The following is a 23,394-nucleotide window of genomic DNA, read 5'->3' as shown; positions in this document are numbered from 1 at the left end:
CTAGCAAAGAGATTAAACTGGTAATCAAAAACCTCCCGACAAAGAAAGCCCAGGACCAGATGGCTTCATAAGGGAATTCTACCAAACATGCCAAGAAGACTTAACTCCAATTCTGCTCAAACTCTTCCAAAAAAAACTGAAGAACAGGGAACACTCCCTAACTCATTCTATGAAGCCAACATCACCCTCATACCAAAGCCAGACAAAGATATCACAAGAAAAGAAAACTACAGACCAATATCTCTTCTGAATATAGATGCAAATACTCAATGAAATATTAGCAAATTGAATCCAACAGCATATTTTTTTTTTAAATAATACTCTTTTAATTCTCATCCATATAAAGTCTGAAATGGTGTTCATGGGTTCTCTTCCAAATGGAGATTCTGTGACCAGGTTCCTTCCGTTTTGTGCCTCCATCATCATCAACATGTGGCTCCCAAGTCTGCAGGGGAAAAGCGTGGAGTTTCTCATGTGGGAGGTTTTCATAGGCCAGCCTAGAAATGGTTTATTTTCCTTCTGCTCATTTTCTTTTTTTTTTTAATCTTCATTTTATTGAGATATATTCACAAACCACGCAGTCATACAAAACAAATCGCACTTTCGATTGTTCACAGTACCATTACATAGTTGTACATTCATCACCTAAATCAATCCCTGACACCTTCATTAGTACACACACAAAAATAACAAGAATAATAATTAGAGTGAAAAAGAGAAATTGAAGTAAAAAAGAACACTGGGTACCTTTGTCTGTTTGTATCCTTCCCCTATTTTTCTACTCATCCATCCATAAACTAGACAAAGTGGAGTGTGGTCCTTATGGCTTTCCCAATCCCATTGTCACCACTCATAAGCTACATTTTTATACAACTGTCTTCAAGATTCATGGGTTCTGGGTTGTAGTTTGATAGTTTCAGGTAACCACCACCAGCTACCCCAATTCTTTAGAACCTAAAAAGGGTTGTCTAAAGTGTGCATAAGAGTGCCCACCAGAGTGACCTCTCGGCTCCTTTTGGAATCTCTCTGCCACTGAAGCTTATTTCATTTCCTTTCACATTCCCCTTTTGGTCAAGAAGATGTTCTCCATCCCACGATGCCAGGTCTACATTCCTCCCCGGGAGTCATATTCCACGTTGCCAGGGAGATTCACTCCCCTGGGTGTCTGATCCCACGTAGGGGGGAGGGCAGTGATTTCACCTTTCAAGTTGGCTTAGCTAGAGAGAGAGGGCCACATCTGAGCAACAAAGAGGCATTCGGGAGGAGGCTCTTAGGCATAATTATAGGGAGGCCTAGCCCTTCCTTTGCAGCAACTGTCTTCCCAAGGGTAAAACCTATGGTAGAGGGCTCAACCCATCAAACCACCAGTCCCTTATATCTGTGGTCATGTTAGCAACCATCGAGGTGGGGTAGGCAAATACTCCGGCATTCTCCACAGGCTCCTCAAGGGGGCACTACATCTTTTTTTCCTTGTTTTTATTTTTTTTATTTTTTTTAACTTTCCCTTTTTTTTTTTTTATTTTTTTTATTTTTTTTAAATCATCATTTTATTGAGATATATTCACATACCATGCAGACATACAAAACAAATCGTACTTTCGATTGTTTACAGTACCATTATATAGTTGTACATTCATCACCTAAATCAATCCCTGATACCTTCATTAGCACACACACAAAAATAACAAGAATAATAATTAGAGTGAAAAAGAGCAATTGAAGTAAAAAAGAACACTGGGTACCTTTGTCTGTTTGTTTCCTTCCCCTACTTTTCTACACATCCATCCATAAACTAGACAAAGTGGAGTTTGATCCTTATGGCTTTCCCAATCCCATTGTCACCCCTCATAAGCTACATTTTTATACAACTGTCTTCGAGATTCATGGGTTCTGGGTTGTAGTTTGATAGTTCCAGGTATCCACCACCAGCTACCCCAATTCTTTAGAACCTAAAAAGGGTTGTCTAAAGTGTGCGTAAGAGTGCCCACCAGAGTGATCTCTCGGCTCGTTTTGGAATCTCTCTGTCACTGAAGCTTATTTCATTTCCTTTCACATCCCCCTTTTGGTCAAGAAGATGTTCTCCGTCCCACGATGCCAGGTCTACATTCCTCCCCGGGAGTCATATTCCACGCTGCCAGGGAGATTCACTCCCCTGGGTGTCTGATCCCATGTAGGGGGGAAGGCAGTGATTTCACCTTTCAAGTTGGCTTAGCCAGAGAGAGAGGGCCACATCTGAGCAACAAAGAGGCATTCAGGAGGAGACTCTTAGGCACAAATATAGGGAGGCCTAGCCTCTCCTTTGCAGCAACCGTCTTCCCAAGGGTAAAACTTATGGTAGAGGGCTCAACCCATCAAACCACCAGTCCCTTATATCTGTGGTCATGTTAGCAACCATTGAGGTGGGGTAGGCAAATACTCCTGCATTCTCCACAGGCTCCTCAAGGGGGCACTACATCTTTTTTTCCTTTTTTTTTTTTTTTTTTTTAACTTTCCCTTCTTTTTTAAATCAACTGTATGAATAAAAAGTTAAAAAGAAAACAAACATACAATAAAAGAACATTTCAAAGAGACCATAACAAGGGAGTAAGAAAAAGACAACTAACCTAAGATAACTGCTTAACTTCCAACATGTTCCTACTTTATCCCAAGAAAGTTACCTAATATAGCAACATTTCTGTGAACTTGTTCCTACTATATCCATCAGAAATTAACAGACCATAGTCATTCTTGGGCATCCCCAGAACGTTAAATAGCTTATCTGTTCTTCTTGGATTATTGTTCCCCCTTCCTTAATTGCTCTCTATCGCTAGTTCCCCTACATTCTACATTATAAACCATTTGTTTTACATTTTTCAAAGTTCACATTAGTGGTAGCATATAATATTTCTCTTTTTGTGCCTGGCTTATTTCGCTCAGCATTATGTCTTCAAGGTTCATCCTTGTTGTCATATGTTTCACGAGATCGTTCCTTCTTACTGCCGTGTAGTATTCCATCATGTGTATATACCACATTTTATTTATCCACTCATCTGTTGAAGGACATTTGGGTTGTTTCCATCTCTTGGCAATTGTGAATAATGCTGCTATGAACATTGGCGTGCAGATATCTGTTCGTGTCACTGCTTTCCGATCTTCCGGGTATATACCGAGAAGTGCAATTGCTGGATCGAATGGTAACTCTATATTTAGTTTTCTAAGGAACTGCCAGACTGACTTCCAGAGAGGCTGAACCATTATACAGCCCCACCAACAATGAATAAGAGTTCCAATTTCTCCACATCCCCTCCAGCATTTGTAGTTTCCTCTTTGTTTAATGGCAGCCATTCTAATCGGTGTTAGATGGTATCTCATCGTGGTCTTAATTTGCATCTCTCTAATAGCTAGTGAAGCTGAACATTTTTTCATGTGTTTCTTGGCCATTTGTATTTCCTCTTCAGAGAACTGTCTTTTCATATCTTTTGCCCATTTTATAATTGGGCTGTCTGTACTATTGTCATTGAGTTGTAGGATTTCTTTATATATGCAAGATATCAGTCTTTTGTCAGATACATGGTTTCCAAAAATTTTTTCCCATTGAGTTGGCTGCCTCTTTACCTTTTTGACAAATTCCTTTGAGGTGCAGAAACTTCTAAGCTTGAGGAGTTCCCATTTATCTATTTTTTCTTTTGTTGCTTGTGCTTTGGGTGTAAAGTCTAGGAAGTGGCCGCCTAGTACAAGGTCTTGAAGATGTTTTCCTACATTATCTTCTAGGAGTTTTATGGTACTTTCTTTTATATTGAGATCTTTGGTCCATTTTGAGTTAATTTTTGTGTAGGGGGTGAGGTAGGGGTCCTGTTTCATTCTTTTGGATATGGATATCCAACTCTCCCAGCCCCATTTGTTGAAGAGACCATTATGACTCAGTTCAGTGACTTTGGGGGCCTTATCAAAGATCAGTCGGCCATAGATCTGAGGGTCTATCTCTGAATTCTCAATTCGATTCCATTGATCTATATGTCTACGTTTGTGCCAGTACCATGCTGTTTTGGCAACTGTGGCTTTATAATAAGCTTCAAAGTCAGGGAGTGTAAGTCCTCCCACTTCGTTTTTCTTTTTTAGAGTGTCTTTAGCAATTCGAGGCATCTTCCCTTTCCAAATAAATTTGATAACTAGCTTTTCCAAGTCTGCAAAGTAGGTTGTTGGAATTTTGATTGGGATTGCATTGAATCTGTAGGTGAGTTTGGGTAGAATTGACATCTTAATGACATTTAGTCTTCCTATCCATGAACATGGAATATTTTTCCATCTTTTAAGGTCCCCTTCTATTTCTTTTAGTAGAGTTATGTAGTTTTCTTTGTATAGGTCTTTTACATCTTTGGTTAAGTTTATTCCTAGGTACTTGATTTTTTTAGTTGCTATTGAAAATGCTATCTTTTTCTTGAGTGTCTCTTCAGTTTGTTCATTTCTAGCATATAGAAACATTACTGACTTATGTGCATTAATCTTGTATCCCGCTACTCTGCTAAATTTGTTTATTAGCTCTAGTAGTTGTATCGTCGACTTCTCAGGGTTTTCTAGATATAAGATCATATCATCTGCAAACAATGACAGTTTTACTTCTTCTTTTCCAATTTGGATGCCTTTTATTTCTTTGTCTTGCCGGATTGCCCTGGCTAGCACTTCCAGCACAATGTTGAATAACAGTGGTGACAGCGGGCATCCTTGTCTTGTTCCTGATCTTAGAGGGAAGGCTTTCAGTCTCTCACCATTAAGTACTATGCCGGCTGTGGGTTTTTCATATATGCTCTTTATCATGTTGAGGAAGTTTCCTTCAATTCCTACCTTTTGAAGTGTTTTTATCAAAACAAATGGTTTATAATGTAGAATGTAGGGGAACTAGCGATAGAGAGCAATTAAGGAAGGGGGAACAATAATCCAAGAAGAACAGATAAGCTATTTAACGTTCTGGGGATGCCCAAGAATGACTATGGTCTGTTAATTTCTGATGGATATAGTAGGAACAAGTTCACAGAAATGTTGCTATATTAGGTAACTTTCTTGGGATAAAGTAGGAACATGTTGGAAGTTAAGCAGTTATCTTAGGTTAGTTGTCTTTTTCTTACTCCCTTGTTATGGTCTCTTTGAAATGTTCTTTTATTGTATGTTTGTTTTCTTTTTAACTTTTTATTCATACAGTTGATTTAAAAAAGAAGGGAAAGTTAAAAAAAAAAAAAAAAAAAAAAAGGAAAAAAAGATGTAGTGCCCCCTTGAGGAGCCTGTGGAGAATGCAGGAGTATTTGCCTACCCCACCTCAATGGTTGCTAACATGACCACAGATATAAGGGACTGGTGGTTTGATGGGTTGAGCCCTCTACCATAAGTTTTACCCTTGGGAAGACGGTTGCTGCAAAGGAGAGGCTAGGCCTCCCTGTATTTGTGCCTAAGAGTCTCCTCCTGAATGCCTCTTTGTTGCTTAGATGTGGCCCTCTCTCTCTGGCTAAGCCAACTTGAAAGGTGAAATCACTGCCCTCCCCCCTACGTGGGATCAGACACCCAGGGAAGTGAATCTCCCTGGCAACGTGGAATATGACTCCCGGGGAGGAATGTAGACCCGGCATCGTGGGATGGAGAACATCTTCTTGACCAAAAGGGGGATGTGAAAGGAAATGAAATAAGCTTCAGTGGCAGAGAGATTCCAAAACGAGCCGAGAGATCACTCTGGTGGGCACTCTTACGCACACTTTAGACAACCTTTTTTAGGTTCTAAAGAATTGGGGTAGCTGGTGGTGGATACCTGAAACTATTAAACTACAACCCAGAACCCATGAATCTCGAAGACAGTTGTATAAAAATGTAGCTTATGAGGGGTGACAGTGGGATTGGGAATGCCATAAGGACCAAACTCTACTTTGTCTAGTTTATGGATGGATGTGTAGAAAAGTAGGGGAAGCAAACAAACAGACAAAGGTACCTAGTGTTCTTTTTTACTTCAATTGCTCTTTTTCACTCTAATTATTATTCTTGTTATTTTTGTGTGGGTGCTAATGAAGGTGTCAGGGATTGATTTAGGTGATGAATGTACAACTATGTAATGGTACTATAAACAATCGAAAGTACAATTTGTTTTGTATGACTGCGTGGTATGTGAATATATCTCAATAAAATGATGATAAAAAAAAAAAGTACACTGGAATCAAAACCCAAAAAAAAAAAAAAAAAAAAAAAAAAAAAAAACAGATGTTGGATTTTGTCAAATGCTTTTTCAGCATCTATTGAGATGATCAATTGATTTTTCCCTTTTGACTTGTTAATGTGTTGTAATACATTGATTGATTTTCTTATGTTGAACCATCCTTGCATGCCTGGAATGAACCCCACTTGGTCATGGTGTATGATTTTTTTAATGTGTCTTTGGATTCGATTTGCAAGTATTTTGTTGAGGATTTTTGCATCTATATTCATTAGGGAGATTGGCCGGTAGTTTTCCTTTTTTGTAGCATCTTTGCCTGGTTTTGGTATTAGATTGATGTTAGCTTCATAAAATGAGTTAGGTAGTGTTCCATTTTCTTCAAGGTTTTGAAAGAGTTTGAGTAAGATTGGTGTCAGTTCTTTCTGGAAAGTTTGGTAGAATTCCCCTGTGAAGCCATCTGGCCCTGGGCATTTATTTGTGGGAAGATTTTTGATGACTGATTGGATCTCTTTGCTTGTGATGGGTTGGTTGAGGTCTTCTATTTCTTCTCTGGTCAGTCTAGGTTGTTCATATGTTTCCAGGAAATTGTCCATTTCTTCTACATTGTCCAGTTTGTTGCCATACAGTTGTTCATAATATCCTCTTATAATTTTGTTAATTTCTTCAGGATCTGCAGTTATGTCACCTTTTTCATTCATTATTTTGTTTATATGGGTCTTCTCTCTTTTTGATTTTGTCAGTCTAGCTAGGGGCTTGTCAATCTTGTTGATCTTCTCAAAGAACAAACTTTTGGTGATATTTATCCTCTCTATTGTTTTTTTGTTCTCTATGTCATTTATTTCTGCTTTAATCCTTGTTATTTCTTTTCTTGTACTTGGTTTAGGATTGGTTTGCTGTTCATTTTCTAGCTTCTTCATTTGATCCATTAGTTCTTTGATTTTGGCTCTTTCTTCCTTTTTAATATATGCGTTTAGTGCTATAAATTCCCCCCTTAGCATCCCATAGGTTTTGGTATGTTGTGTTCTCATTTTCATTCGTCTCTATATATTTAGCAATTTCTCTTGCTATTTCTTCTTTAACCCACTGATTGTTTAGGAGTGTGTTGTTTAACCTCCAGGTATTTGTGAATTTTCTAAGTCTCTGATGGTTATTGACTTCTAATTGTATTCCATTGTGATCAGAGAATGTGCTTTGAATAATGTCAATCTTTTTAAATTTATTGAGGCTTGTTTTATGTCCCAGCATATGATCTATTCTGGAGAAAGTTCCATGAGCACTAGAAAAGTATGTGTATCCTGGTGATTTGGGATGTAATGTCCTGTATATGTCTGTTAAATCTAATTCATTTATCAGATTGTTTAGGTTTTCAATTTCCTTATTGGTCTTCTGTCTGGTTGACCTATCTATAGGAGAGAGTGATGTGTTGAAGTCTCCCACAATTATTGTGGAAACATCAATTGCTTCCTTTAGTTTTGCCAGTGTTTCTCTCATGTATTTTGTGGCACCTTGAATGGGTGCGTAGACATTTACGATTGTTATTTCTTCTTGTTGAATTGCCCCTTTTATTAGTATGTAGTGGCCTTCTTTGTCTCTCAAAACATCCCTGCATTTAAAGTCTATTTTATCTGAGATTAATATTGCTACACCTGCTTTCTTTTGGCTGTAGCTTGCATGAAATATTTTTTCCATCCTTTCACTTTCAGTTTCTTTGTGTCCCTGTGTCTAAGATGAGTCTCTTGTATGCAACATATTGATGGTTCATTTTTTTTGATCCATTCTGTGAATCTATATCTTTTAATTGGGGAGTTTAATCCATTTACATTCAACGTTATAACCGTGAAGGCATTTCTTGAATCAGCCATCTTATCCTTTGGTTTATGTTTGTCATATTTTTCCCCTCTGTCTATTAATATCCTTTATTGTACCCATACCGAATCTCTTTAGTACTGAACCTTTCTCCAAGTCTCTCTGTCCTTTCTTTGTTTCTCTGTCTGTAGGGCTCCCTTTAGTATCTCCAGTAGGGCAGGTCTCTTGTTAGCAAATTCTCTCAGCATTTGTCTGTCTGTGAAAAATTTAAGCTCTCCCTCAAATTTGAAGGAGAGCTTTGCTGGATAAAGTATTCTTGGCTGGAAATTTTTCTCACTCAGAATTTTAAATATATCATGCCACTGCCTTCTCGCCTCCATGGTGGCTGCTGAGTAGTCACTACTTAGTCTTATGCTGTTTCCTTTGTATGTGGTGAATTGCTTTTCTCTTGCTGCTTTCAGAACTTGCTCCTTCTCTTCTGTGTTTGACAGTGTGATCAGAATATGTCTCGGAGTGGGTTTATTTGGATTTATTCTATTTGGAGTTCGCTGAGCATTTATGATTTGTGTATTTATGTTGTTTAGAAGATTTGGGAAGTTTTCCCCAACAATTTCTTTGAATACTCTTCCTAGACCTTTACCCTTTTCTTCCCCTTCTGGAACACCAATGAGTCTTATATTGGGACGTTTCATATTATCTCTCATATCCCTGAGGTCCATTTCGATTTTTTCAATTTTTTTCCCCATGCTTTCTTTTATGCTTTCATTTTCCATTCTGTCATCTTCCAGGTCACTGATTCGTTGTTCAACTTCCTCTAGTCTTGTACTATGAGTGTCCAGAATCTTTTTAATTTGGTCAACAGTTTCTTTAATTTCCATAAGATCATCCATTTTTTTATTTAGTCTTGCAATGTCTTCTTTATGCTCTTCTAGGATCTTCTTGATATCTTTTGTATCCCGTACTATGGTCTCATTGTTCATCTTTAGTTCTTTGAGTAGCTGCTCCAGATGCTGTGTCTCTTCTGATCTTTTGATTTGGGTGCTTGGGCTTGGATTATCCATATCGTCTGTTTTTTTCATATGCTTTATGATTTTCTGTTGTTTTTGGCCTGTTGGCATTTGCTGAACTTGATAGGGTTCTTTTAGGATTTGTAGACCAATTGAAGTCCTTATCTCTAATTTATCAGATCTACAGCTTCGTGGAGTACACTTTAACTAACCAGCAGGTGGCGTCCACAAGCCACCTGTTCTCCACAAGCCAGTTCTCCCCTGCTTAGCCTTTGTGGTGAGTGGGGGAGTGAGTCTTGTGGGGTCCAATTGGAGTACCAAGCTTGCGTGTGTAGTTGGTGTTGCCTGCCCTGTATATGGGGCGTGTTTCTGGGCAGTCAGGGAGGGGGGGTGGCTCTAACAATCAAATCTCCCTGATGATCCTAGAGTTTTAAAGCTGCTGCAATAGTCTAATCCTTCAGTTCAGTCCTGCCACAGTTTGTCTCTGCCACTGACCCACAAGTCCTTGGTATTGGCGTATGGCTCCTGAGACTTGCAAGTGGGCCCCTCTTCCAGGCTGTGCACCCCGGGTTCTCTGTTGAGGGATGACTGTGCTATGTCACAGGTGAGTGCCGTCCCCCCAGGGCAGTTCTGGGCTGCTGGGCTGTGTAGGGAGGCTCCCAGTCTGCTGAAATGATGGCTGAATGGGGCTTTGTTAATTCACATTGCTCCACCTTCCCAACTCTGGGACAATCAGCTGAGGTTGCAGGGAAGGTTAATGTCCACACCCAGTTTTGTGGTGTGTGCCTGTTATTTGAAGCGCTTCCGTCACACTGGGTTGTCTGGGGCAGCTCTGGGCTATGGGGCTGGCAACGGGCAGGAGTGTTTCCTGTCCACCAGGATGATGGCTGTGAGCGGACACCCCCCTTTTCTTGGGAAGTTGTCGTGTTTAGTGAAATTTATCAGCCACTGGATTATTGCCTTTTGTCTCAGAGCTCTCTTAGTTCTGCTCTTGTCTTGACCTGCCCAAATTGCAAGTCTTTGAAGCTTTCTGTATTGGGCTTCTTAGAGTAATTGTTTTAGAAAAAGAAAAAAGGATTAAAAAAAAGGGCCCTCCTCAGAGATCTAATGGGTTATTGAAATGCTAAGAGACAAAGCACTTAGGGCCATTAAGGAAAGGTCCACAGGGCAGAGAGATCAGCTTTTCTTTGGGATTTGCATATGAGCCTCAGGGCCTGAGCTCTGCCCTTCCCCTTTCTATGTTCACCAGAACTCCAAAAATCCTCCGCTTTTATTTTGGAGTTTTTCGTGTTGTTTTTTTCTATGCCTGTCTCCTCTCTGCTGGGCTGGCTGCTCTCAGATTCTCTGGTGTCTGGTCTCAGTCTATCTATGGTTGGAGTTTGGATCAGCAGAATGAGTTTCTGATAAGGGCTGCCACTGCAGTTCTCCCTTCTCCTTCCCGGAGCTGACAGCCCCTCCTCCTACGGGACTGAGCCTGGCAGGGAGGGGTGCAGGTCCCCTGGCCACAAAAACTTACAGATTTCGCTGATCTCAGCAGTTCCACGTTTTCATGAGTGTTGTATGAAGTATGCCTAAAGTCAGATTGCTCTGTGGTGTCCAGTCCACGCAGTTCCTGGCTTTCTACCTACTTTCCTGGAGGAGTAACTAAAACATACAGCTCACCAGTCCGCCATCTTGCCCCGCCTCCTCCCAACAGCATATTAAAAGAATTATACACCATGATCAAGTTGGATTTATCCTTGGTATGCAAGGTTTAATTCAACATAAAATTAATGTAATATACCACATTAACAGAATGAAGGAAAAAAAACACACATGATCATCTCAATTGATGCAGAAACGCATTTGATAAAAAATACAGCACCCTTTCTTGATAAAAACACATAGAGAGGCGGGGCAAGATGGCGGCATAGAGAGGAGTGGAAGCTAAGTAGTCCCCATGGAACAACTACAAAAAACCAGAAACAACTAGTAAATAATCCAGAATAACTGCAGTGGGAAAATGAGACCATCCACTCATCATACACCAACCTGAATTGGGAGGAATGCTCAAGAACACAGCATAAAATCTGTAAGTAAAACCTGCGGATCCAAATCGTGAGACCCCCACCCCCACAGCCCAAGCTGCAAAGCCTCATGGCGCCAGAGAGAAGCTCTCTCCCAGCAAGCGAATATAGCTCGGCTGAGCTCCAAGTGGGGTTTTAAGTAGCGAGTGTGAACTGCTCACTACAGATACGCATCCCCAAAAAACAGACAGAGGCTTTGGGTGACGACTGACCTTGGAGAGCCAGAGGGTTGACTTGGACTGGGTCTGAAGGGGAGTATCTGTTTCTTTTTCTGCTCAGTGGAGAAAGCCCCAGTCATTTTCAGTTTCCAGGGCTGTGACTCTGGGAAGGGTGGAGACACCACAAGCAGAGAACGAGACCATTGAAATGCTAATGACCTCCAACTGGGGGGTCTGTCTTCTCTAGGAGGAAAGGGGTGGGGCCTTTTCCATTCAGAACCAGACCCCAGAACCTGGGGGAACACCGCCATACCTCCTCACACCAGTCAAGAATTATAGGCTAACAGGCATCACCTGCTGGGCAAAAAAGCACAGTGACCTGAGGCATCACAGGGTGGAGCAATTTTCTAAGACACACCCACAGGGAAACCAGATACTGAATATTTCTTCCCTCTGGGACCTGAGCCTGTTCTGGTCTGGGAAAACCTGATTTGGATAACCAAGGAAACCATGCCTAGACAACAGAAAACTACAACCTACACTAAGAAAAACAAAGTTATGGCCCAGTCAAAGGAACAAACATACACTTCAATTGAGATACAGGAATTTAAACAACTAATGCTAAATCAATTCAAAAAGTTTAGAGAAGATATTGCAAGAGATAGAGGCTGTAAAGGAAACACTGGGCATATATACGGCAGAAATCAAAAGTTCAAAAAAACAACTAGTAGAATCTATGGAAATGAAAGGCACAACACAAGAGATGAAAGACACAATGGAAACATACAACAGCAGATCTCAAGAGGCAGAAGAAAACACTCAGGAACTGGAGAACAAAACACCTGAAAGCCTACACGCAAAGGAGCAGATGGAGAAAAGAATGAAAAAATATGAGCAACGTCTCCGGGAACTCAAGGATGAAACAAAGCACAATAATGTACATATCATTGGTGTCCCAGAAGGAGAAGAGAAGGGAAAGGGGGCAGAAGCAATAACAGAGGAAATAATTAATGAAAATTTCCCATCTCTTATAAAAGACATAAAATTACAGATCCAAGAAGTAGAGCACACTCCAAACAAAAGAGATATGAATAGGCCTACGCCAAGACACTTAATAATCAGATTATCAAATGTCAAAGACAAAGAGAGAATCCTGAAAGCAGCAAGAGAAAAGCGATCCATTACATACAAAGGAAGCTTAATAAGACTATGTGCGGATCTCTCAGCAGAAACCATGGAGGCAAGAAGGAAGTGGTGTGATATATTTAAGATACTGAAAGAGAAAAACCGCCAACCAAGAATCCTGTATCCAGCAAAGCTGTCCTTCAGATATGAGGGAGAGCTCAAAATATTTTCTGACAAACAGAAAATGAGAGACTTTGTGAACAAGACACCTGCCCTAAAGGAAATACTAAAGGAAGCACTACACGGTGATAGAAGACAGCAGTGAGTGGTTCGGAACACAATTTTGGGAGATGGCAGCACAACAATGTAAGTACACTGAACAAAGGTAACTATGCATACGGTTGAGAGAGGAAGGTGGGGAGCATGTGAGACACCACAAGAAAGGAGGAAAAATAAAGACTGGGACTGTGTAACTTGGTGAAATCTAGAGTGTTCAACAATTGTGATAAAATGTACAAATATGTTCTTTTACGAGGGAGAACAAGCAAATGTCAACCTTGCAAGGTGTTAAAAATGGGGAGGCATTGGGGGAGGGATGCAATCAGCATAAACTAGAGACTGTAACTAATAGAATCATATTATGCTTCCTTTAATGTAACAAAGGTGATATACCAAGGTGAATGCAGATGGGGGGGGGGATAGGGGAGGCATGTTAGACACTTGACATTGGTGGTATTGTCTGATTCTTTATTCTACTTTGATTTAAGGTTATTTTTCCTTTGGTGCTTCCTAGCTGTCATTTTTTTTTCCTCTTTCTTTTGCCTCTCTACCTTCTTTGACTCTCCCTCCTGCCTTGTGGAAGAAATGTAGATGCCCTTATATAGATAATGGTGAAGGTGGTGAACACATAAATGTATGACCATGCAGAGAACCATCGATTATTTACTTGGGATGGAATGTGTGGTGAGTGAACAAAACCATATTAAAAAAAAAATGGGTTGATGACAAAACCTCGAGGGCAATATACTGAGTGAAACAAGCCAGACACATAAGGACAATTATTGCAAGGTCTCACTGATAGGAACTAATTATAATATGTAAACTCACAGACATGAAATATAAGGTACCAAGATATAGGATGAGGCTTAAGAACGGGGAGTGGTTGCTTAGTATGAGAAGAATGTTCAATTAGGATGAACTTAAATGTTTGGAAATGAACAGGGGTGTTGGTAACAAGATGTGAGAATAACTAACAGCACCCAATGGTGTGTGAATGAGGTGGAAAGGGGAAGCTCAGAGTCATATATGTCACCAGAAGGAAAGTTGGAGGTCAAAAGATGGGAATGTATAAAACTGAATCCTAAGGTGGGCAACATCCATGATCAACTGTACAAATACTAGAAATCGCTTCCATGAACCAGAACAAATGTATGAGAATACAATTAGAAGTTAATAATAGAGGGGCATATAGGGAAGAACTATATACCTATTACAAACTATATACTACAGTTAGTAGTATTTCAACATTTTTTCATAAACAGTAACAAATGTACTATAGCAATACTAGGAGTCAACAATTGAGGGGGGTTGGTTTGGCATGGGGAGGATAAGAGTTTCCTTTTCTTTTTTCTTTTTTCATCTTTCACTTTATTTCTTGTCTGGAGTAATGAAAAGTTTCTAAAAATTGAACAAAAATTAAGTGTGATAGATGCACAGCTGTATGAGGGTACCCAGGGACAAGTGATTGTACACTTTGGATCTTTGGATAATTGTATGGTATCTGAACAATCTCAATAAAAATGAAAAAAATAAAAAAATAAAAATAAAAACAAACAAAAACAAAAACAAAAAAACCACATAGAACACTAGGAAGGAAAGTTCCTCAACATGATAAAGGGCATATATGAAAAGATCACAGCTAACATCCTACTTAATTGTGAAAGACTGAAAGCCTTCCCTCTGTGATCAGGACCAAGGCAAGGATGCCCATTGTCACCATTGTTATTCAACATTGTACTGGAAATTCTTGCCAGAGCATTAGGCAAGAAAAAGAATTAAAAGGCATACAAATTGGAAAGGAAGAAGTAAAACTTTCTCTATTTGCAGATGATATGATCCTATGTACAGAAAATCCTGAAAAATCCACACCCAAGCTCCTAGAGCTAATAAATGAATTCAGCAGAGTGATGGGGTAAGAGATCAACACCCCAAAATCAGTAGTGTTTCTATACATAAGTAATGAACAACTGGAACAAGAAATCAAGAAAAAATTCCATTCACAATAGCAACTAAATGAATCAAATATCTAGGAATTAATCTAACCAAGGATGTAAAGGACTTGTACACAGAAAACTATAAAACACTACTAAAAGAAATAAAAGAAGACCTAAATAAATGGAAGATATTCCATGTTCATGGATTGGAAGACTAAATATCATTAAGATGTCAATACTACCCAAAGTAATTTATAGATTCATTGCAATTCCAATCAAAATTCCAGGAACCTTCTTTGCAGAAATGGCAAAGCCCATCATCAAATTTATATGGAAGGGTAAGGAGGCCTAAATAGCTAAAGCTATCCTGAAAAAGAAGAATGAAGTTGGAAGACTCACATTTCCTGACCTTAAAGCGTATTACAAAGCCACAGTAATCAAAACAGCATGGTACTGGCACAAGGATAGACATAGAAAGCAATGGAATTGAATTGAGAGCCCAAAAATCAACCCTCACATTTATGGCCAACTGATTTTTGACAAGGTGGCAAAAACCATTCAACTGGGAAAGAACAGTCTCTTCAACGAATGGTGCTGGGAAAACTGGATCTCCATTTGTGAAAAAAAGAAGGAAGACCTACCTCACACCATATATAAAAATCAACTCAAAATGGATAAAAAACCTCAATGTGAGAGCTAGAACTATCAAACTCCTAGTAGAAAGCATAGGGAAGCATCTTCAGGATCTTGTGTTAGGCAATGATTTCTTAGACTTTACAACAAAAGCACAAGCAACAAAAGAAAAATTAGGTAAATGGGACCTCATCAAGATAAAAAAAAAAACTTGTTCATCAAAGGACTTTATCATGAAAGTAAAACAACCACCTACACAATGGGAGAAAATATTTGGAAACCATATACCTCATAAAGGTTTACTATCCAGAATATATGAAGAAATCCTTCAACTTAACAATAAAAAGACAACCCAATTAAGAAATGGGCAAAAGATATGAACAGAAATCTTTCCAAAGAAGATATACATATGGCCAGAAAGCACATGAAAAGATGCTCAACATCATTAGCCATCAGGGAAATGCAAACCAAAACCACAATGAGATACTACTTCACACTCATCAGAATGGCTACTATTTAAAAAACAGAAAATAAAAAGTGTTGGAGAGGACACGGAGAAATAGGAACACTCATTCATTGCTGGTTGCAATGTAAAATGGTGCAGTTCCTCAGAAAGCTAAGTATAAAATACCATATGACCTGGTAATCCCACTACTCAGTATATACCCAAAAGAATTGAAAGCAGGGACTCAAACAAATATCTGCACACCAATGTTCATAGCAGCATTATTCATAATTGCCAAAAGATGGAAGCAACCCAAGTGTCCAGCAACCAATGGATGGATAAATAAAATATGGTACATTCATGCAATGGAATATTATACAGCCATAAAAAGGAATGCAATCCTCATACATGGGAGAAGCTTGAAGACGTAATGCTGAGTGAAACAGACACAAAAGGAGAGATATCGTATGTTACCACTAATGTGAACTCTGTGAAAAATGTAAAATAAGTGTATTATAATGTAGAATATAGGAAACCTAAAGATAGAAGCTAGTAAAGGGGGAACGATAATATAATATGTAGAGATATGATAATGAGGGTGAATTTAATGGTATGGGAAAGGACAGGTGTGATTATGGCTTGTTAATGGGATTACAAGTATCAGTGATGCATTGAAGGCAAACATGTTTGTAAATGGTTGTTTAAAGGCATGTAACCCACAGAGTAGCACAACAAACATACGTAAGTGTTAGCATGATATACTTATAAGGTATGACACTGGTACAAAGAGTTAACAACAGATGGTATATGGAAAAACTAACCATTACATATTATAGACTATTTTAATAGGACTATATTACCAGCACTACACTGATACTAGGGATGATTAATTAGCGGTGGATAAGAACTCTGGGATGTTCTATGTTATGATAATTGTTTAAAGTTGAGAGTGACGATGATTATACAATAAAGTGAAGATAATGTGAGAAACTGACCATTTATCTTGGGACAGAATGAATATCATGTTTAATTAGGAACCCACTACTTAATAAATCAGGCCCTCAACCTGAGGTTTGCTCTTGTAAAACTTAGGGCTATAAATGGGAGGCTAAGCTTTCCTATAATTATGCCTAAGAGGCACCTCCAGAGAACCTCTTTTGTTGCTCAGATGTGGCCTTTCTCTTTCTAAGCCCAACTCGGCAAATAAATTCATTTACGTCCCCACAATGTGGGACATGACTCCCAGGGGAATGAATCTCCCTGGCAATGTGGGACATGACTCCCAGGAATAAGCATGGCCCTGACAACGAGGGATTGAAAACGCCTATTTGACCAAAAGGGGGAAAAAGAAAGGTAACAAAATAAGGTTACAGTGGTTAAGAGATCTCAAATAGAGTCGAGAGGCTATCCTGGAGGTTTCTCTTACGCAAGCTCCAGCTAGCTATCGCAAATGGCCACAGTAGGCCATGCCCTTACCAACGGTAGTCCTGAAACACCTAGGCTCCTATCTGAGTTTCCATAAAAGATGCACTCACTAAGTTTTATCTTTCAGAAACTTAAATCCACCATAGTGTTCCTATACCAGACAAGTCCTAAAACACAGAGGCAATAGCCTCTTTAAGATCAACTATCAGATGCGGCTCCCTTCTCCATACTGTTGACACCCCCGTTCAATATGAACAAGTTAGGGTGCTCACTGCCTAGACATCCCTAAAGACCGAGAAAGAGATTAAATGAGAGGAAGGGGTAGCAACAGACAAGAGAGGATTTAACAAACGATTATGAATACTAAAACTACATATAAATATATATATTAGATGCTAGGATATTAGAACAGCTAGAAGGAAATAACTGAAATGGTGGAACTGTAACCTGTAACATTCTTTGAAATTTGCTGTATAGTTATTTGTTGAATTGTGCTTTGAAAGTTTTCACCTTTCTATATATACCCTGTATTTCACAACAAGGAAAGAACTGAAACAGTGCAACTGCAACCCATAACAATTTTTGAAATTACCTATATAACTGCCTGTTAAGCTATACATTGAAAGTTAACACCTTTCTGTATATATATGTTACAAGAATGGAAATAACTGAAATTGTGGAACTGTAACCCATAATATTCTTTGAAATTTGCTCTCCACCTACCTGTTAAACTTAAAGTACCTGTTAAGTACTTTGAAACTTAACAGTTATGTATATACGTTAAAGTTCACAATAAAAATAAATGTACTAAAATAAAAGAAAAAAAAAGATAACATTAATGCAGAGGTTGAGTTGGACTTAGTACCAAAGAGAACTTGGGTAAGGTTCTCATCTCTTTATACCCTAGTTTCTTCATATATAAAGTAATGGTTTCAACTTTGCAGAATTGCAGTGGGATATAAGTTTGATTTTGTTGTGTGTGTACGTGCACACACACATAGCCTTAACGCAGTGCTTGGCACACTATTATAACTAACATTCAATAAAGTACTTATTAAAATACGTAATTTGTAATTATGCCATACCCAATTTGGTGCTAAAGTATTTTTGCTACTAATCAACAGGAATTGGCATGTTAATTTTCTTCTTGTTGTAATAGGTATGACCTCATCCTAACACTAGTTATGGTGTAGTGAAGGCTATCTTTCTTAAAATAAACCAGTAACTTTTCTCCTAAATAAATGTATTTTAGTTGATTAGGTTGTGTTATGATGAAAAAATAAAATTAAGCTATAAGTAATACAAAAAAAAAAAAGACTTTTGGACAACAACTAGGGAAATCTGAATAATGGGTTAAGTATTAGATGATGTTACAGAAATAGTTCAATGGTTTAGGTGTGATAACAGTATGGTGGTAGGGAGCAGGATGTCCTTGTTCTTCGGAGACACATGCTGAAATACGTAGGGGATGAGGGCCAGGATGCCTGCCACTCAGGTTCAAATGGTTCAGCAACAGCGCAAGAGAGAGAAAGCAAATGCAGCAAATATATTAATACATGTTGACTCTAGGTGAAGGTACACAGATATCACTGGAACATCCTTGCAATTCCCTGTGGGTCTAAACATTCTCAAAAAAAAAAAAAAAAAAAAAGGGAAAACAAGCAAATTTTTTAAGAAATGAAAACTAAAGCTTTGTTCACCTTATCCAAGTCTCGATTTCACAGTTCCCCAAAATAAGGGTGAAACAGTGACTGAAAGAGGAGGGAAAAAAATAGACAATTGCTCCTATTTGCCCCAGTCTGATCATGAGATGATACAGAGGACACCAGCTGCATGTGGGGGTTCACGTAGAGGCTACTTGTCACAGAAATGTCATTCTCAGCTGCATGTGCCTAAGACCCCACCTCTTGCACTTGAGGGCTTTTACCCCGAAGATACTGCAGGCCGGTTGTGTGGTTTTCAAAGGGCCATGCCCATTACTCACGGGGTTCTCCTTACAGTCCTCACTCAGCATCTCGGGAGCGATCCAGCCTTCCGTGCCAGGCACCCCAGAACGGCGGCTGAAGCTGTGCCTGCCCACTGCAAGCTTCTTGCACAGGCCGAAGTCAGAGATCATGGCCTTGATCTTGCCATGTGCATTGGGCATGGAAAGGAGGATGTTGTGGGGTTTCAGGTCTCTGTGAACTAATAGAAAACTCCAGATTAGTCCAATGTTTACCAATAACAACATCAGGTCTCCTACAACAGGGGGTGCATCCCCACGAGATTCCCTAGGGACCCGCTGCCACCTCTAATTTTTATGGTTTTCAACTATGTCAGATTCTGCCTCAAATTCTTACACAATTTGTCAAAAGACCGTCTAAACCCCCCACCTGAACATCAGTGATGTAGCAAAGAGCTTCAACAGAGACAAACCACACCTGAGCATGGTGGTCACCCCGCCCCGACCGTACCGATGTTGAGGGAGTGGAGGTGTGCCAGGCCCGAGGTGGTCTGCTGCAGCAAGGCAATGGGCTCCAGGCCAAGGTGGGTAAAGTCCTTCTGCTCCACATACTGCAAGAGACAGGATACGAGGTCATGGCACACAGCTCAGGACTCGGCCTCTCAGCTCATTTTGTCTTACCACATTTTAAGAAAGAAATGGGAAAACACAGGGAAGTTTAGCTGACAACACTCTTAGTCCAAATTCATATTTTCTAGCAGAACTTCTGAAATCAGAGGCTGACTTAAATAAACAACAGAGCTCCAGTGTACTAATTCACAATGAGAAACATAACAAGAAGGCAAGAAACTCAAGTTCACTGCCTCATGTAAGTAAACCTACAACAGAAGCCAAACCCTATTCAAATAGTTTCACGGTGAGCCTGGACACTGAGTGAAAGGAGCTTGCTGGATGATCTTAATCACTGGAGCCATCAACCAACATCCTGTAGGCTCACCCTGCTCAAGTCCAGCGATGGGAAGAACACGCCTGAGCAGGCTTCCCGGAGGCAAAGAGGGACAGAGACAACACCTGTAACCAAAGACTGCTGCAGGTGTGCTGAGGGGAGCACCCAGTCAAAAGTGGGTGATAAAAATGTTCTACGTTTTACTTGTGTCTGTGGCTAAATGGGTATACACATTAGTCAAAATGCATCAAATTGAATGTTTAAAAAGAGTGTGTTTCATTGCAAGCATGGTACATGCCTTGATAAAGTTAATTGAAAGAAATAAGGAAATAAATTGGTGATCACTAAAACCACACTCCAGTTGCTGGGAGGTATATGGGAGAAGGTGGCTTTGGTTACAACAGCAGAACCACTGGTGACTTGGGAGGGGCCCTGAGGTCAGCTAGACCCACCTCCTGCAGGGTGGCAGCACACAGCTCGATGGCGATGTACTGGAACTGCCGGTCCCGCTCAGTACAGAAGTAACGGATCACATTTGGGTGCTCGTCTGATTCACGCAGCAGCCTAACCTCACGGTCTGCAAAACTAAAACACTCGGGGAGGATCCTCTTCACAGCCACATCACGGTTGTCAAACTTGCCCCTGCAGGACAAGGAGCAGGAACTGCGTTTGGGGAGTGCAAGTCAGGCTGTGGAAAGGAGCAGACACATGGCCGTGCAGCCCTCCTCTTTCTGTGAGGCAGGGGCTGGGGCTCTTACACTCGCTTCGCAGCCCAGAGAACCAAGCAAACAGCGGCAGCCCGCGGTCATCACTTCTGCCCTCGGCGTGCGGTGAGCTCCGTGGAGGGGAGCCTCCTCTGCCTTGGTCACTGCTAGGCCCTGGGGTCTGGCTCACTGCCCGCAACCCAACAGGCACTCAAACACCAGGTGGTGAAGGCAGGGCTCCTTGATATCCACTTACCGGTAGACAATTGTGCCTTCAGCTCCGTGGCCCAGGACGTCCTTGGGACAAAACGAAATCTTCCCAACCAACACCATGCTGGTTTCCTCATCTGGGACAAAAAGAGAAAAATAAACATCATCTAAAAAACCCTTGGGGCTAAAATGGCTAACAGGAGTTAAAGGCTGTCTACACCACGCCACCAGTCCCTGGGAAGCCAGAGCTGGCAGGTTCCACGCCCCTTTCACGCCCAGGGCCTCCTCCCCTCTGCATTTCCAGGCTCCTGCCTTTAATTATTAGATAAATGTATGTCTTAAGACCTTCCCAAAGTCAGGGACCACGTCTGATGATTCTCTGTATTTTCTACAGTTTATATATAGTTAGAACTAATTAATAGTTGCTAATGAAAAGGGGGAAAAAACCCACAACTACCTTTCCCAAAGAAGACAGAGTTTTGCCCCTTGAAACACAGGTTGAGAGAGTAGGCACGGAACCGAAGAGACCAGGTGCAGCGCTTCCAGCTGGAGGCTTAGGGCTCTAGCTCTGTGCAGACCCCTCAGACAGAAGACTGCATTTGGCCCTGACAACTCTCCTGAGCCAGCTTCCCAAAGAGGAAAGTGGAGCCACAGTTGCACTTTCACATTTGGCCACTGGCTGGCCTCAGCACCTCTTAAGCCAAGTGCACCTCAGTCAGCAGTGATTCCCAGCCATGTGGGGCACGATACAGGGAGAGCCAGGGCGGCTCCTGGATGTCTTCTAAGGGGGTGGGGCAGGAGAGAGGCCCACAGAGTAGGAGGGAGCCAGGGGACAATAAGGTGAACCTGAGGAAATGGCACGTTATAATCCCACGAAGACTGAAGAAGGACCACAGTGCTTTATGGTTCTCCGACGTGTTCAAATGAAAGATGAAACAGCATCAAAATGGCAACTGGCTTTACCTTCATCGTCCTGCTCTAGGCCAGGGTTGTTGCCAGCCTTGGAGACAGAGCTGCTGGAGTGGAGCGAGTGGTTGGAGGCTCTGGGGGATGTGCTGGGGCTGCTGGTGCCTGAGCTCTCTGAGTACAGGCCGGATGTGTCCAGGAGCTCCGTGTCCTGAGCCACGTCTCCAGGTGGGTGGAAGGGCAGCTGCTGCTGTTGCAGGAGCTGAATTTTCTCCAGCTCCTTCTGGAATTGCTGGTGCTGCAGCTGCTGCTGTTGACGCATGCTCTGGGAAGAGAAACACACATCCAGACCAGTGCAGCCCCTTCTGCCAGGGAGACGAGCAGCCAGGAAAGAGGAGGCTCCCTGGTGGCAGACAAAGCAAATGTACTTTGTAAGACCTCAAAGGGCAGAACAAGGCCAGTGGGAAGGCACATGGCGCACAATGGATTCAACGAATGGAGGTACTTCCTACCAGTAGACCCTTCCCAGTAGAGCCCACTCCCCATCATTAGAGGGGCCTGGCAGGGGGCTGAATGGCCACCAGGCAGGGCACCTAGAGGAGGGATTCTGCCTTAGGTGGAGGGCTGGGCCAGATGGAGAGGGTTCCATTCAATTTTTACATCCTTTTAGAACTGTTAGACTTTCTTTTATAAAACCTGGGAGTTGTTGAAACTAGAGGCCAAATGGTTTACCAGATGGTTGAGAGTGCAGGGTTACGGGGAAGACCCAAGCTTGCTGCCTACCATGGGCTATGAACTTCCCAGGTCAGCTCACAGGTTGCCAGTCACCAGGAGCAGGAGATGAGGAAGCTGGGGCTCAGAACCTCGCAGCCATCTGCCCCCAGCCCCACAGCCAGGATGTGGCAGAGTGGGGCTGAAACACCACGAGCCTGGCCATGGTCCTGCGCTCTCCATTTCACCATGCTGCCTCCCCTTCGCCCCCACGCTTCTCTTGTGATGTAAACTTTTCAGAATGAACATCAGATTTGCAGCAGCAACAATCTGTGACTCTTACTACCCATATGCAGAAAGGTGACTAGAGGACCTGGTGAGTAGCTGACAATTCACTCTGGAGTTTTCTAATTTCTTCTCTTAACTTTGGGTTGATGTTTCAGAAATGCCATCTACTGGCTGAGTAACGCTGGGAAAGTCATTTAACCTCCCAGGGACTCGTTTCTTCATTTGCGGAAAGAGGATAAACAGTATTTGTGGAGAGAGGATAAACATTATTTGTGGAAAACAATATTTGTGGAAAGAGGATAAACAATATTGTGAGGTTCAAATAAAACAACGCACATGTACACATTTTGACAAATATAAAGTGCCATCAAGGGTTTGCGCTTCCTGAGCACTTGTGCTCTAAGACGGTAACATTTCAGTGCTTCAAGCAACTTGTTGAGGAAACATTCCTCTAGAATATTTTATCCAATCTCCTTAACTACACAATGTTAGCTCACTTTTTCCAACTAGAAGGTCAAAAGGAATTGATATGTTGAATTTGCACTCTAGCTGAAAATTCTAACAGGCAGCTTTTAAGAAAAAAAATAGTTAAACAGATTTTCATCTATCATCCCTACTCTTGAAACAGGAAAATACAGTT

The 23,394-nt window shown here is 41.0% G+C and overlaps 1 protein-coding gene across 3 annotated transcripts in view; it reads right to left on the bottom strand.

Annotated features, from left to right (window-relative positions):
* Nucleotides 1-23,394, bottom strand: part of ERN1 (endoplasmic reticulum to nucleus signaling 1) — a 101,555-nt gene that overhangs the window by 17,698 nt on the left and 60,463 nt on the right. Inside the window, exons 13-18 of one of the 3 annotated variants that reach the window (XM_037808482.1) lie at nt 21,813-22,158; nt 20,896-20,986; nt 20,388-20,577; nt 19,501-19,600; nt 19,032-19,231; nt 214-445 (exon numbers count right to left, since the gene is read on the bottom strand). In XM_037808482.1, coding sequence (XP_037664410.1) covers nt 326-445; nt 19,032-19,231; nt 19,501-19,600; nt 20,388-20,577; nt 20,896-20,986; nt 21,813-22,158 — 1,047 coding nt within the window. In that variant the 3' untranslated portion in view covers nt 214-325. Of the gene's footprint in view, nt 1-213; nt 446-19,031; nt 19,232-19,500; nt 19,601-20,387; nt 20,578-20,895; nt 20,987-21,812; nt 22,159-23,394 lie in introns of those variants that run through there. The other 2 variants (XM_037808480.1, XM_037808481.1) reach the window with 2 other exon arrangements.

Source organism: Choloepus didactylus, chromosome 18, assembly GCF_015220235.1.
Source record: "Choloepus didactylus isolate mChoDid1 chromosome 18, mChoDid1.pri, whole genome shotgun sequence".
In the NCBI taxonomy this organism is placed as follows: Eukaryota; Metazoa; Chordata; class Mammalia; order Pilosa; family Megalonychidae; genus Choloepus; species Choloepus didactylus.
The sequence above is the reverse complement of the archived record's forward strand: the minus strand, read 5'-3'. Positions and strand labels throughout refer to the sequence as shown.